General features: G+C 44.7%; 1 protein-coding gene across 4 annotated transcripts in view; it reads left to right on the top strand.

Annotated features, from left to right (window-relative positions):
- IP6K3 (inositol hexakisphosphate kinase 3) overlaps window positions 1-13,010 on the top strand; it is a 43,847-nt gene extending 30,837 nt beyond the window's left edge. For 3 of the 4 annotated variants that reach the window (XM_039538970.1, XM_039538972.1, XM_039538971.1), the window contains exons 3-6: window positions 7,257-7,464; window positions 8,882-9,060; window positions 9,762-9,937; window positions 11,111-13,010. In XM_039538970.1, the coding sequence (XP_039394904.1) occupies window positions 7,257-7,464; window positions 8,882-9,060; window positions 9,762-9,937; window positions 11,111-11,587 (1,040 nt within the window). In that variant the 3' untranslated portion in view covers window positions 11,588-13,010. Of the gene's footprint in view, window positions 1-7,108; window positions 7,163-7,256; window positions 7,465-8,881; window positions 9,061-9,761; window positions 9,938-11,110 lie in introns of those variants that run through there. The other variant, XM_039538973.1, reaches the window with a different exon arrangement.

The raw sequence follows: 13,010 nt of genomic DNA, 5'->3' as shown, positions 1-13,010 counted from the left end.
GCATTTCTATAGTGACTTTTGTCCTGAAAGATTCCAAAGCACAGAGAACCAGTGAGATGGAGCGATCTCTGGGGAGGAGCTGTCAACCAGGTGGATGGGACAGCCGGTAACACAACAGTTTCCCTGCTGAGAGGATGCCTTTTGTTTCTTTGTGGATGTAAGCCCTTGAAATAGACTTCTCTTTATATACGGGTAGCATTTAATTATCCCTCATTAGGAAATGACTGAGGCTGGCCTGTAAGCTGTCATTCCCTCACTCAGCAATAACCTGACCTTTGGTTAATGAGACTCTGCCGCGGGTTGTAATGCAGAACTAGCCTAGTGCCCCTGGGACAATGAGGAGGTTTGTGGCTGTCAGCCCCTGCAGCCTGGCCAGACTCTCACTGATAAAGGAAGTGTTCATTTTTTTAAGGCTATTTTGGAATAATAGTCTCAGTTAAATTTCTGCATGCTGGCATCTATTAACCCTTTCAGTGTGAGTCAAGAGATGTGAACTGATTTTGCTAAGAGACACAGCTCAGGGCTGCTCTAAGCTATGATGGTTTGTTTTGCAGCCCACTAAAGGTCTTTATATATGTAGGGATTGCTGGAGTACTGTATGTTCGGGGCATGCCCTCTCCTGATCTAATACACCCCTCTGCTCAGAGACAGGTGGATGGAAATAGAAGAGGCTTGCACTGAGCTGGCTGTACAACAGGTGAGGATTCCCCCATGCCTGATCTTCAGAGGTGACAAGTAATTGTAGCACCAGTTGAAGTCAGTGGAGACCATGGGTTTCCAGCATCTCTGAAAATCAGACTCAGTATTTCCATTAGCTAGAAAAAGACCCTTAAAACAAAATTAGATTAGCCTTGAAAAAACATGGTTTAAATTAGCTTTGTGAAACCAAAGCATAATAGTGAGATTTGTAAAACTTCCAAAAGCTTTACCCGTTCCTGCTTATCCCTTATCACCATTGTTGCTGAGTGACTTCCAATCAATAACAAATTTCGTCCTTTGCCTGTGAGGGAGGGGAGTGTACCATCTCCCTTTTACACATGGGGAACTGAGGCACAGAGAGGCATAGTGATTTGCCTGAAGTTGCACAGGGAGTCTGTAGCAGAGCCAGCAATCAAACACAGATCTCAGACTCCAAAGACTTTATCTCCTTCCTACTATCAGTCCTTTAGCCCTCTTCCTGACTGGGCCATTGGTAACCTTCACAGAAGACTATGTAACCTTAGGCCAGATCCTCTGCTGGTGGAAACCAGCATAGCTCTACTGAAGTCAATGGAGCCTCATTGATTTCCACCAGCTGAGGATCTGGCCCTTATCTCCAGCACTTGTTGACTGAATGTCGGTGACCAGCAGCTGAGGTTTGACATTGATGGAACGAGAAATCGGAGCAGGGATAGACTAAACTTTTAACATAGTCAAGTCTCCACCCTCTCCAGTCCCTACTCTCCTGGGATCCATTGTCAGGGTCTCTAGATAACCAGACAAATAACACCAGCTATCTTCTAACAAACTAATCAGCTGCTGCGTCAAAGGCTAATATTTCTGAGGTCAGAAATGACCCCTCTCTGTTTTCCAAATAAGCAACAAACTCTTTCTGTGAGTAACATAATACCATAATACCCCGTCCATGCAATTTCAACATTCATCAAAATGCCCCGTGTTATGAACTGCTTTATGAGCTGACTCTCATTACTTTGCAGTTTAAAGGGATACACTGTGTTCAGCGTAAGTCTAAATGTTCTATAAAATCTAATTGTAACCCACCATTGCATGACTTTTTAAATTACTTTTTCCTCCCCAAATTTTCCCAGCGATGCCAACTCTCACTATGGTATTGTGTCCCAGGAAACTTAGTGTTTTTCTGAAAGCCCCAACTCCTGGAATCCTGTGATTAGGTGAGAAACTCAACTTTCATTTTTTTTAAAGAATAAGTTTATGTCCCTTCTACTTGCAGAGAAAAGCTGGAAAACGTTTCCTGAGTGCACCCTAAGGGCTCAAAAACCAGACGACAAATAAATAGAACCCAAAACTTCTTATTTATTTATTTATTTTATTTGGTTTTTAAACCAATCTCCTGATTTGGGGGAGGGGAGGCTGACACTTGATTTTGGAATGCTTGGTGTTGGAAAAAATACATTTCCCTGCCTTGTTTGCAACCCAGACACCACAGAATTGAAGTAATTTGTGGTAATTAAGGCCTTGATCCTGCAACTGTAGCTGCATGGACTTTCCTCTGCATGCATGCAGAGCCCCAATTAAGTCTAGGATGCCCCAGGTGGAAGAAGGGACCTACCCATGCATATGCAGTTTCAGCCTAGTTTCCTTGTCCAATTTGTGTGAAATAATAATTAATAATAATAATAATTAATACCTAACTCTTCTAATGCTTCTCACCCATTGCTCTCACAACTCTCTACAAAGGAGGTCAGTATCTTTATCCCTATTTTACACATTGGCCTGGTGGGTTTACGTGACAATATTACACAGCTGCTTCAGGGAAAAGCACCTGCATTCTAAGCATTTTTCTGTAGCTCACCAGAATGCAGGACTGAATGAGCCTGACCCTAGGGTTTGTCCTGGAGCTGTGCACTGTTGCCTGGAGTAGTTAAGGCATCAAACGCCTGCAGATTCGGCGACAGCCTTGTTGTGTTGTTTTGCTTTGTTTTTCCTTTTCGCCGGTGACATCTCAATGAGTTTTGCAGTAAGTGGCAATAAAGCTGTGATCCTTTTGTGCTAGCACAGGTAGCTTTTGTCTCTTCCCACCGCACAAGCCACTGCCGGGAGAGACAAGGCTGGGCACATTCGAAAGAGGGGAACTATTTTCCCATAAGGAGGAAGAGAAGGTTAAATGTCAGAAGGAATATTCTTGAGACCTCTGTCTGTCGCCAATTGGCGTGTATAGATGTCCCCTGTCTCTACTGTTAGCCCCTCTTGGGGCTTAGGGACCATTATGTAATGCTGACACTGTGCACAATATTGTTCAAATGTCATCATTTAAATCCAACACCGTGTTAGTGCTCTTTAAAGAGCATCTGCACAGACTTGGCAGCTCACTTACCCATTTCAGGCAGATCAGATGACCTTGAGACAAGCGTTCTCCCTCCCTTCCACCCCCCCTGTCTCTCAGTGCTGTCTGTCTAGGTTGGAGCTGGCTACAGGATTATGGATTTATTTTTCAGGCCCACTTCTGTTCAGCTTCCTATTGCGCATGGCAGTAAATAAGCACACTTTTACATTTAAAAATAAAGACGCGAGAGAAGAGGTAGCAAGCTACATAGCAAAACAAATTGTAGAGATGCCTCTTGCATGCAGATAGCTTCTGTAAATATACTCTGTCTGCCTAGCTTGCTTTGTATAGAATGGGACGGAATTTTTGGTGGGACCGAAAGGAAGGGAATGGAAAGCACTTTAATGCAACAAAGCTTTGCTTTCTGATAAGAAACCCACAGTTGGAATAAAAGAGCAGTACAGTAGCAGCCAATATGCCTTAAACCAGGGCCGCCCGGGGGGCAAGTGGGGCAATTTGCCCCGGGCCCTGCAGGGGCCCCCACGAGAGTTTTTCGGGGGCCCTGGAGCGGGGTCCTTCACTCGCTCTGGGGGTCCCGGAAAACTTTGGACCCCCCGCAGCCGAATTACCGCTGAAGCGGGACCCTTTGCCGAAATGCCAGGTCTTTGGCGGTAATTTGGCAGCGGGGGGGGGGGGCCTGCTGCGGGTCTTTGGGGCACTTTGGGGGCCCCCCGCCGCCAAAGACCCCAGGCCCCCTGAATCCTCTGGGCGGCCCTGCCTTAAACCATGTATTATATATTTGGTTTGTGAATTTACAGTACATCAATTATGTGACATAAGCAAAATTAGCCCAGTCCCATAGTGCTATATACCATGAAACAAAATATATTTATTAAAGCTGGGATTTTCAAGTGTGTCCATATTCCATTGAAATTTTGATGCCTCACTGCCCTTGAAAAATGTCCCTATTAATCTTCATATTAATATAAGATATTTAAGACCTATCTGTTTCCTGCTATATAGAACGTATAGGGCAAGACCAGCATGATTCAATGGGGTTATTATACTGATTTACACCATCTGATGCTATGGGACAGCTTTTGAATGTTGCACCCAGCATTTGAGATATAGCTACAATATATTTGATAAGAAATATACTCTGAAAACAGACTGTAGAGTTAACATTGAGGGGGTCTTACGTTTGTCTCACAGTGATTGCATCGAGCCAGCCTAGATGAAATTGTTTTCATATCTGCTGGCTCTGCAAACTCAAACTGGGAATCTGAGAGGATGTATTACTGGTTCTTGCATGATCATCTCTAATCCAGGCTTGGTAACTGGAATTTAATTTACAATTCTGGGGGTGATGCACAAACCAGAATAAAATCTAGCTCCCTCTCTTTAAACTGTGCTGGTATTGCAGTGCTAGCACAAGGGGAGAGTGGGAAGGGAAGGTCCAGATTTTCGGAAATGCTGAGCACCCACAACTCCATCTGAAGTGGATGCTTAGCACCTCCATAATTCAGGCCATGAGCGCTTGTTTTAGTCAGCAAAGTCAGCAGATATGACTGAAGACGAGCAGGGGGGCAGTTCAGTGGAGTAAGAAACTGCCATTTTCACAGTCATTTTCTGACGGTAATCTCTCGCTAAATGGAAAGATGGGGGCTTCCATAATTGTTTCAACATATTTCCTTCGGAAAACAGAATTTCCTTGTTTCTAAACTGCAAAAATACATCTCCCTTCAAAGACTAATGGGGATGTTTCCACCTAGTGATTTCTAGATAGGAAAACCAGATCTCTATTTTGCCAAGTGGTGTGGTTCTTGCTGTTGGTGGCTTTTATAGGTCCCTAAAGCCATCATTATGAGCTGCTTTTGGACCGTGGTTACCATTGTGGGAGTTGGAAATGACTGGGCACTGCTGTGAGCAGCTCACATGGCTGGAATCCTGTCTAACACTGAAAGGGCGATGCTCTGAAAATGCCTGCACTGCTGGACTCTGGGCTGGCACTGCTCTGAGGAAGTTCACAATGCAGGAGTGATTGATAGAATTGACAGAGAAGTTCTCACTGTGAAATCAGGGCTGCCCTTAGCAAGGGGACCACTGCAGTCAACCTTTCCCTGAAAGGTGATAGCTGCCTCATACACAAGCCATGCCCATGAGTCATTTGTCATTTGAAGCGCCGAGGCACGGGTCCCTGTTACTAAAACTTTACTAAGAGAAGGGTAAATACATAAAAGGTTGTATTGCAGAAAGGTTCAGCCATGTGATGCCTATCAAAGTCAATGGAAGTTGCACAGCTAAAATACTGGGGGATGTTTTGAATATTTAAGGATGGTGCCTAATGGTTAGCATTCCAGGCTTTCACCAATAGGTGTCACTGTCCGGCCTCACAAGTCAAGCAAGAGATGGGTATGTATGTATGTATCCAATCTCTTCCGTGCCCCCCAATGGCAGTATGAAGTGGTTGCAGAGGCAGTCTTCCATTCCTGGTGGTCTTTAACTCCTAGGGAAAAAAACAGTACAAGCCCATGCCAGCGTAGCTGATACATACAAAGGTAATTACAGTGGGCCACATGTTCAGACCCGCACATGTGCTTTTGGAGATCTGGCCCTGTGTATTTTCCTTGGTTTGCAATCGGAACAATGTCCTCCAGCTGGGGCATTATTGGCTAACTCCACGGCCACTGATAGATTTAATGCTGCTGTCTACAATCCCCCCCACCCCCCCACCCCAAACCTTTTGGAACTTGGAAGGCTCTAAGTCACCAGGGTATCCTTTTTATTTCAACAGTCCATTTGTTACAGTGCAAAGTGTGATAAAATAGGTCATGCTGCTAAGATACTGTTACACTTGCTCTTGTTTATAATCTGATAAACTATTCAAGACCAGCTTTCTAAGTAGTCAGACTTCCTCTGTATTTTTCAATGGTAGGGGTTTTATTTTGCAGCCATTAAAAATGCCATTGGCCACTTATAAGAAATCTGAAAATTGACTTCAGTGGAGTTGTATTAGAGATGAGTTTGGCTCAGAGTAATGGGGAAAGCTGCAGAAATGAGTGAGAAATCCTTCGGCAAACAAAGCTATTTTAATACATAATGTATTCATGGATGGATATACAATAGTTCTGCATGGCACTTGTGTAGGACTTTTCATCGGCAGAGCTCACTGTGCCTGAGAAGAGAGTCCTTGTTGCCAAGTGGGGAAGCTGAAGCACAGAGAGGCTTCACCAGCAAGCGAGGGGCTCGACATTGCTGAAAATCAAGCCTAGGGTGTCTCAAATTGGGTTTCCCAAAAACAGAGGTATCCAAAATTAGAGGCTGCAATTGACATTGAGTCAGGGCAGAGCTGGGCCTGGAACTGCAGTCTCCTAGGCCAGAGTTCTAGCTGCCTCTCCTGGACAGAATGTTAGACCTGCTTGGATGCAACTGCCTGGAGAATACTTGGAGACCACAAGACCCTATTGCTGGTACAGGCAATGGATATGACTTAATGCTGAAGACCTATTATTTTGGAGCAGAAATTCCTTAGGTCTGTCCATGCTAATGACCACGAAGTCCTGTGTGGCCACGGAATCACTGCAATAGGCACTTCCTTACCTGTGCTTTACCAAAACTCCTTATGACAGTGCAGCAAGGTTCCCGCAGCCGTGGCTCTTCTAAATTCTGGTGCTCTCGTTGATTCCAGGTGCCTTGCGTGCACACTGACATTTGTTTCAAGGATTCTCCCTCTCTTCCCACCCTCATTTTGTTCCCTGCTGCTGGAAAACCGCTCAAGAGCGAGAAACCTGAATGGCTCCTTGTAAGCGAGCCAAGCCCTCAAGAATCCTGCGTCAGGCCCCTGTTGGTTCAGCTGTTCCATAGCTTGGAAAGAATGAATGCCCAGAGCGGAGTGGAGAATGCAAAGAACATGATGTACAGGACAGCTTCATGTGAGGCAGGAAGGTGGGGGTTGGGTGGAATGGTACTACATGGGCAAGAGAAGGGGGCATCTAAAAAGCCTTCAGCTATTTTCCAGAGGCTCAGGGACTGCTTACATTTACAGGGCGGAGGATCTGATTTCAGCAGTTGCTAGAGCACTAAGCTATCCCTGGGTAAGTGTATCAAAGTTCTGATACAAGCACCTTGAACAGAGTGGGATGACACCTGGCTAATAATGTAAGCAACGAGTGGTCTGTAGTAGCTCGGTGCAGGTTAACCTGTTGCCTGGGAAATTTTTGTCACATTCACATGATCCTCCCTCCTTTTGTAGGTATCATCTCGGTGTGCCTCAGAAAGGACAGCTTGGGCAACCTAGGCCTGATAGCCAGCCCCAGCCTGCCGACCGACAACTGCACTTCCTTGGAGAAGGAGCATTCGGTGATGCTATGTCAGGAGATCAAGCGGACGTCCACCACCAGCAGCGAGCGCTTGTTTGTCAAATGGAGTCAGGCACCTTTCACAAAGACCATCAAAGACAGGTGAGTGCCCGGTGCAAGCAAGAGGTGGCTGCATGAGTCGAGGGGCTCTGAAGCAGCACTAGCTCCGCTTGCAGTCTGAGCTGAATGCAGACTGATCGCATTTATAGTCTGTGCCTTGTAGGCACGAAGCCCAGGTGGGTGGTATGCTTATGTCTGGCATAGGGATATTCCAAACGAATAATGGGCTGGCATCGGATCTCGCTCTGGTTTTGCCACGGTGTAACTCCATTGGCTTCAGTGGCATGACTCCTGATTTACTGCAGTGTAAATTAGATCAGAATCCAGCCATTGGCTTCAGTGGCCTTCTCTCCCTGCAATCTCCCAAAAATATGGGCCAGATTCTGATGTCACTTACACAGGTGCCAATCTGGAGTGACTCTACTAACTAGTGGAGTCACTCCAGATTGACACCTAGGTGATTGTGACCAGGATTTGGCCCTTTTTCACAAACACCTCTTATTTGACCTCCACTTGCCATCAGGCAGAATTTCAGCCTCTGAATTCTGGAGAGAGGAGGGGATGCGTTTCACCTCCTCTGCCCCAAAAGCAGCAGGAAGGAAGTGAGGCCATGGCTGTGCCTCCTGTCCCCCAATCACTGCCCAGAGAAGCTCAACAGCAACAAAAGCCGCACAGAGGATAGTGAGCTGCACCCTGTAGAAGGCTGTAAAGGGTATGTATGCAGCCTTTACGCTCATAAGAACACCTCCTGATAGTCTCCTTGCATGGAGCAGTGCTGGACCACCCTCAATGCTGGCTCATGTCTACAACACTCAATGGAGCCCTGAACAGTTGCTCTGCTAGAATTGCAGAGGAGACCCAACCCTGACCTTTTAAATTCTCAAATGTTTTCAGTGAGACGCAGGATCATTCACTCTAACTGGTTCAAAACAGACCCAGCTTAGCTATCGTTTAGAAGTATGATCCAGCTCCCTTTAAAGCCAGTGGGAGTTTTGCCACTGACCTCGATGAGAGAGGAGGAATCATACCCATAAGATGGATGAGACCAAAGGCTGAATACACAGGGAGAATGAATCCACTCTCCCCATCAGAGGTGGTCCCTCTAACCCAGAGATAAGGCACATTGGCAGGCAGTTTGCCTGTGGTGCACCTGTTAGGTGGATAAATGGAGATCTCCAGGCTTCAGTGCAATGGATCTGGGCCTCTTCACAGAAGCCAAACTCGCTTTAAAATTGCAATAAAAAAATATTGGCACCAAGCAACCGCCTAACTTCCTGAAAATGACTTTAACTCGGTAACAAAGGATCCCTGCAGGTTAGCCAGGATGAATACTTATTTCCTCGAGGACCCCTGAAAATTTCCCTTATCGGGTTTCATACTCTACAAAAGGAGGGGAAAAGGCCAACTTCTTTTCTGGGAGCTTACAACCAAATTTGCTTCTTTGGTGTATTTTGTCTAGCTGCCCCGGGAAGGCGCTCCTGAGGACGGAACTTCAGTACCGTACGGACGTCTCTTCGCTCATGGAGGATACAAATGGGAACCAGCCAGAAAGAAAGAGCTATAATCCCTGGGGACTGCACTGCCACCAACTGCACCTGAACCGCATGTCCTCCAAACTTGATGAGAACAAACTACATCGTATCCTTTTTTATTCCAGCCATTCTTGTTGCACTTTGCTTATTGCTTATTTCATAGCGGTGATGCTGAGGGGGGGAAAAGACCAACCTTCTGATGGAGAGTTGATAGTATTTATATTGGCTGCTAATAATGGATCACAATCGTAATCAATGAAACATTTTTATGTGTAGGTTATAACAGGCCCCAAAGCCCTTGGGCATGAATACAATGTATTTAACTGCGTTCTGGATCCTCTCTGGCTGTGTTTAAAAGAAACTCCACATCAGAGGGTGTCCATCCAAAGTCAAGGGAGTCCTTCACGTAATGGGATCAAAACAGCAACAGCTCTTCTCCTTCGTCAGACACGTCATTTGATCACCAGTCATGTGATCAATTCAGCTTAACCCCGCCACCAACAGGCTTGAGTGACTTTAATGTTGATGAAAGGTGTTGGATTGACAGCCCTGGGCTACATCCACGCTAGAGAACTGAGCCATTGATAGTTTAACTGGTGATATTGCACTTAGAATAAGTTGGCTGAAATTGGCAACAAGGGGCCAGTAGCCTCGATGAGTGCTGGTGAAGGTGCATTGCAAAGTCTCAGTACAATTGTGAATGATTATGGTGAACTTCAGAGGATGCTCAGAGCCACCCCTGATTTTAAGACCTATTTCAATTGTACATTTAATAATAACAAAGTCTCCCTTAACTCATGTGTCCAGAGTTTCTGTTGCTTGAAAACGTGGTGTCAAAGTATCAATATCCCTGCATTCTGGACTTAAAGATGGGAACCAGGCAGCATGGAGATGATGCATCAGAAGAGAAGAAAGCACGCCACATACAGAAGTGTGAACAGAGCACTTCTGGATCTCTTGGAGTTCGCATCTGCGGAATGCAGGTAGGGCGGCCTCTTGACCCCTTCAGTATTTCTGTTCTTCAAAACAAGCACAAGGAATTACCACTTAATAAACCCTAAGGGCTAGATTTTCAGCTGGTATAAACTGCCATAGCTTCAGTCTTCATCTCAATTGAGCTACCCCGTTTTACACCAGCTAAGGATCTGGCCCTAGACACATACATTGTCCTGATTCTCTGCCCACGCTGTTCAGTGTTAGCCAGGACTGGAACCTGGAAGAAAGAAGAACATAAACTTTCCATGCTCATTCATTTCTAGGATCTGGCTAGTCAGTGCAAATACCAGACACTTTTTCTGTGCTAAATATTACATCTCTTCATGATGAAATTGTCACCCCCTTCCTGCTAGATACTGAAAGCATAAATTTGTTTCACTTATGCCTCTGAGAAGATTTAGAACATTGCTCTGCTGTGTCTGCAGGATAATTATTATGATTAAAACACATATATAGCACTGTAAATAGCTAGCATCAAGTAGGTTCCTCTCCAGTCTTCAGTGTTCTGATACTGAACTGATTATGCTTTAAATTACATATGGTATGTAAACTAATTCTGTATCCACTCCCAGATCTTGATCGTGTAAATATTCCTGTCTAGATTTCCTTACGGTTCTTTATTTCTGTGCTTTGGAAAATAAGACTGTAGTACAGCTGAGGGTGGGTACAGCACCTTTATTAAAGCCTTGTCTACAATAGTTGTTTATTCCAGTTTCAGACACTGGTTTTGCTGCAAACCCTTAATGTAGATGGGAGTAAATTGCTATAAATCACTATTTTCCCCCCATGTTTCTTATACCAGTTTCAAGCAGGGGTAAATTGTACCAGTGCAAACTGCAGCTTACAGCCTGTCTACACTAGGGGTTTGTACCAGTGCAGCTATCCTGCTGGCTGGCTAGCAGTAGCTTAAACCTCCCATGTAGACAAGGTTTTAGATTCAGTTAGTGGCCTGTTGCATAAATTGCCATATGCTGTTGAGACTGGAGAGGAACTAAGCATCTCTTGTACCAGCTTGATTGCGGACCCTTTCATTTTAGATTAACTCTAGACTACGTGTTTTTCCTTCTGTCGAACTAGCTGGATTACTTACATGCAGGATGTTTTGAAGGTGCAATAATTTGAGAGAGACACAATCTGGATTATTGTTCTTTTTATTCAAGGTTTACCAAGCAGATACTGGCCAATTTCTCTGCAAAGACAAGTATTATGGAAGGAAACTATCGCCCGATGGCTTCAGACAAGCCCTCTACCAGTTCCTTCACAATGGTAACCGCCTCAGAACAGATCTCTTGGAACCCATTCTGTTACAGCTAAAGGCTCTGCTTTCAGTCATCAAAACCCAGAGCTCCTATCGATTCTACTCCAGCTCCCTTCTCATCATCTATGATGGACAGGAACCCAAGAAGAATAAAGAAACTTTAGACAACCATCCTCAGGGGTGTTTTCAGAACGTAAATTGCACCATGCCGCATGGGACTGGTCACCCCAAAGTTGACATCCGCATGATAGATTTTGCTCACACCACTTATAAAGGTTCAAAGTATAATCACACCATCTACGACGGGCCAGACCACGGCTATATTTTCGGTCTGGAAAATCTTGTCAAAATTCTTGAGAATACTAGAGAAGGAGAATGACAAATGCTGTGACATGGCATGGACTTTGTGGTGATAGATATCCCAGGAAGGGACTGCCTATGCATTGGGCCAACTGCATGGAGCCCCTCCTGGCTTTTGAACATCCTGTGTACTTTTTGGAATGAGAGCATTGGGGACTTCCTAGGAAAGCGCAGAAGATGCTACATGCCATTACTGAAGCAAACTGTAAAAACAAAGGATTGAAAAGAATCCACCGTGTTTATGATCTCACTGAAGATTTATTTTCCTTTCTTCTTTTACTGCTGCCCTTGATTTGTTTACGAGCGAGAGGAAAGCATTACGTGAAAGAATCTTAAAATTAACATAGGGCCTGCTCACCTCCATATGCACCTGCAAAGCCAAGAAGACTAAGCAAAGACCGTGAGTTGAGAGACTATTAAGAGGTGTTGGCAGGTCTTAACAAGTTGCTGCATTACTTTCAACCCAAGCTCAACATGATGAGCCAAGGACATTCAATGACACAAACAGAAGAAAACTACACTTTCTGATCTTCACGCTCCAAACACCTGGCATTTTTAAGACTGTGATAATGTATGAAGCCCTCAATACAGTGAGAGAGTGTGTGTATGTAATATATATACGGTATACGTGGTGCTATATAAGAGGTGCTATGTTTAAGAGGTCCTTGTTGTAAGGAATTTATAGTCCCAAGGCATGAGTAAGGATGCTACAAAGCGCAAACAGAATCATACAAGTACTTAATATCCCCTGGAAGAATAAGGGGACAGACTAAGGAGTTTTATGAAGGAGGGGATGGAAAGGAGCCAGATATATCAGAGAGTGCTGAATCTGTCCAATACTTATGTCAAGAGTGCCGATTAGGTCAGATACTGGTCATGAAAGGATTCTCATCAGGACCTGCTAGCATGGAAGAGAATTTGTGACATAAGGCTTGCCTGTGCATGAAAGTTATTCCAGAATAAGGTACGATGTGAATAAAAAGCGGAATTGCTCTTCCAAAATAGCTCCGTGTGTGGGTGCTTGTATTCTGGAATAAGAGTGCCTTTTTCTGGCTTAGCTTAATCCACTTGCAAAGTGCATTACTCCAGAATAAGAGTGTCCACACATGTAGTTATTCCAAAATAGTTATTCCAGAATAACTCCATGTTTGGACAGGCCCTGAGTCAGGAACTGGACATTTAGGGTCATCTTTTGTGTGTGTGTGTGTGTGTGTGTGTGTGTGTGTACATGTGCGTGTGTGTTTGGAGGACACAAAATTGGGAAAATTTAACAAAATGTTTACAATATTTGTGGGCAGATAATAATACAGAACAACCAATATAACCAATTCCTTCCTGTGCAATGCGGGAAACCTGTAGAATGTCCTTAAGTCAAGAACAGAGATACAAAATCCAATTACTGGGGAGCTGAAGTGTAAATAAAATTGTCCAGGTCACTGTTG

The sequence above is a fragment of the Mauremys reevesii genome, linkage group 4, assembly GCF_016161935.1.
Source record: "Mauremys reevesii isolate NIE-2019 linkage group 4, ASM1616193v1, whole genome shotgun sequence".
Classification (NCBI taxonomy): Eukaryota; Metazoa; Chordata; order Testudines; family Geoemydidae; genus Mauremys; species Mauremys reevesii.
This window is presented reverse-complemented; position numbering and strand designations above follow the sequence as displayed.